This window comes from Coregonus clupeaformis, chromosome 16, assembly GCF_020615455.1.
Source record: "Coregonus clupeaformis isolate EN_2021a chromosome 16, ASM2061545v1, whole genome shotgun sequence".
In the NCBI taxonomy this organism is placed as follows: domain Eukaryota; kingdom Metazoa; phylum Chordata; class Actinopteri; order Salmoniformes; family Salmonidae; genus Coregonus; species Coregonus clupeaformis.
The window spans coordinates 53,741,818-53,744,094 of record NC_059207.1 but is presented as its reverse complement, the minus strand read 5'-3'; the positions used below and the strand labels follow the sequence as shown (position 1 = coordinate 53,744,094).

Genomic DNA, 2,277 nt, shown 5'->3' with positions numbered 1-2,277 from the left:
GTTAAATTCTATCACCTGACCTCACACACACACTTCCATTGTAAGAGCCCCCATCAGCCACTGCTGTCACAGACAAGGTAACCAAACTTGGTAAAGGTAGTGAACAAGGTAAATAACTTGTTTACTGACAAGGTAAACAAACAAATCAATGTAAACAAAACCACCTACATCATGTCACCCTCACTACTTTCCCTCCCTGTGACCCTGGCTTCGTCCCAAATGAGCCCTCTAGGCCCTGGTCAAAAGTAGTGCATAGGGGATAGGGTGCCATTTGGGATTCAGCCCCCGTATCCAAACAAACCTTTCTTGAACTCCTCCAACATGGAATCCAACTTGGTGTCATGGAACACGAAGTGGACCGGGTGGTTGTAGAACTTGGTGATAGTCTTCAGCGTCGTACAGTCATCCGGGTCAACAAAGTCCTTGACGAACATGATATCCACAATGTTCGACCGCTCGTGCTCGAACACTGGTATGCGCGTGTACCCGCTCTCCATGATCTCTGACATGGTGTTGAAGTCCAGCACGGCGTCGCTGTGGATCATGAAGGAGTTACTGATCGGTGTCATGACATCTTGAACGGTTTTGGTCCTGAGCTCGAGCGCACCTTGGATCATGTTTAGCTCCTCTTTGACCAGGTCATTGTATGGTTCCGTTACTCTCAGCATCTCCACTAGTTTCTCCCGGTTGTACACAGTACCGATCTCCTAGCCCAGGACACAGTCCAGGAGTTTACTGATGGGCCATGACAGGGGGAAGGTGACCAACATGAAGAACTTGGTCGCCGTGATGGTGTTAGCTCCTACAGCCAACCCGTGACGAGAGCACAGAGCCTGGGGCACAATCTCCCCAAATATGACAATACTTATAGTGGAGGCGACCACAGCACCCAGGCCTGACCCTATCAAGTCCTCCAGAAGGATAGTGAGCGTTGTGTTGACAAGCACATTACCCAGGAGCAACGAGCATAGCAGATAGTTCCCTTTCCTCCGAATGGGCTCGATCTTGCTGGCATACCTCTTCTCCTTCTCGGTACCGCAGCTCTGGACTATCCGGAGCTCCATAGGATCCAGGGCCATGAGTCCCAGGTTAAGCCCGCTGAACATACCTGACAGTACCAGCAGGCAGCAGATGAGGATGCGCTGGAACCACATAGGAAGCATGGACTTCTTCTCCTCCACCACCCGCAGCCTCCCGTCATCCTCACCCAACAGGTACCACTTGCCATCCTGGCTTTCCCGGACGCATAGCCCATACTCCTTCTGGGGCTCGCTCTTCCGGAGAGGCTTGATTTTCAAACTCAGAACCCCCCAGGTTCGGAGGTGGCTCACGTTCATGCCACCCCTGATAACGATATCTTTGCTATAGTCGGCACAAGTCCTGTTAAAAGGAGCATTGTTGCTGGTAACATCACCTTCCTCATGTTCATGGTCGGTGAATCTGATCTGTGACGAGGTGTCAGGAAGAATCTGCAGCCCGTAGAACCTCAGGAAGATGTTGCTCTCTTCTGTTACCTGAATCACCCCGTCATTGGTGGTCGTGGCCGGCTTGTCACTCCTCTCCAGCCGCATGCCGAAGATCCGGGTGGGACTACCAGTCTCCGGGACCCCCGTCTCAGCTCCTGTGCCCACCGTACACCATAGGAAAACTATTAAAGTTAGTGTATACCCCTGCCAGACACTCCAGTCTGTCGCCATGTCTGTTTCACTTTGTGCTAACTGAGAGCTGACATCACCTACTCATTCTGCACAGCCCGCCCATCATTAACATAATTCTGCTGCGCATCCAATCCGCATCAGAGACGTCATGTAATGAGATTGAGCGAGCCCCTCTGCGCTTGTTTTTTTTAAGAGACAATCAGCAGTTGAAACAATAACAAAGAGTTTTCCCCGCCCCTGTTTCGGTAATAAGCCCAGGGGTTTGGGGCTGTAGAAGTATACCCACTTTCAAATTCATAGACAGAGATATGGATGCAAGGACTGACCCTCCATGATATCAAAATTATAATTTTAACCATGTTTAGAGGCTATATAGTTTGTCTGTTTACATTTACTTTGTTTGCAAACATTTGAGTAAAAAAGGCTTATATTTGGGGTTCTGATGGGGTATGACAGTTGAAGCTCGTGAGGCATTTATAAGTTATATTCTTCAAGAGTCAATGGGTACATATCATTAATTTATAAGCCTAAAAATGAGTGTAGCACTGGGCACACACAGGTTGAATCAATGTTGTTTCCACGTCATTTCAATTAAATTACCAACGTGGAAATTGAAGCA

The 2,277-nt window shown here is 48.8% G+C and overlaps 1 protein-coding gene across 1 annotated transcript; it reads right to left on the bottom strand.

Annotated features, from left to right (window-relative positions):
* Window positions 1–278: 278 nt before the first annotated feature.
* Window positions 279–1,697, bottom strand: LOC121584013 (metal transporter CNNM4). Its single transcript, XM_041899844.2, is given in 1 exon segment — window positions 279–1,697. A coding segment is annotated over 1 exon segment (1,419 nt).
* Between the last annotated feature and the right edge of the window lie 580 nt (window positions 1,698–2,277).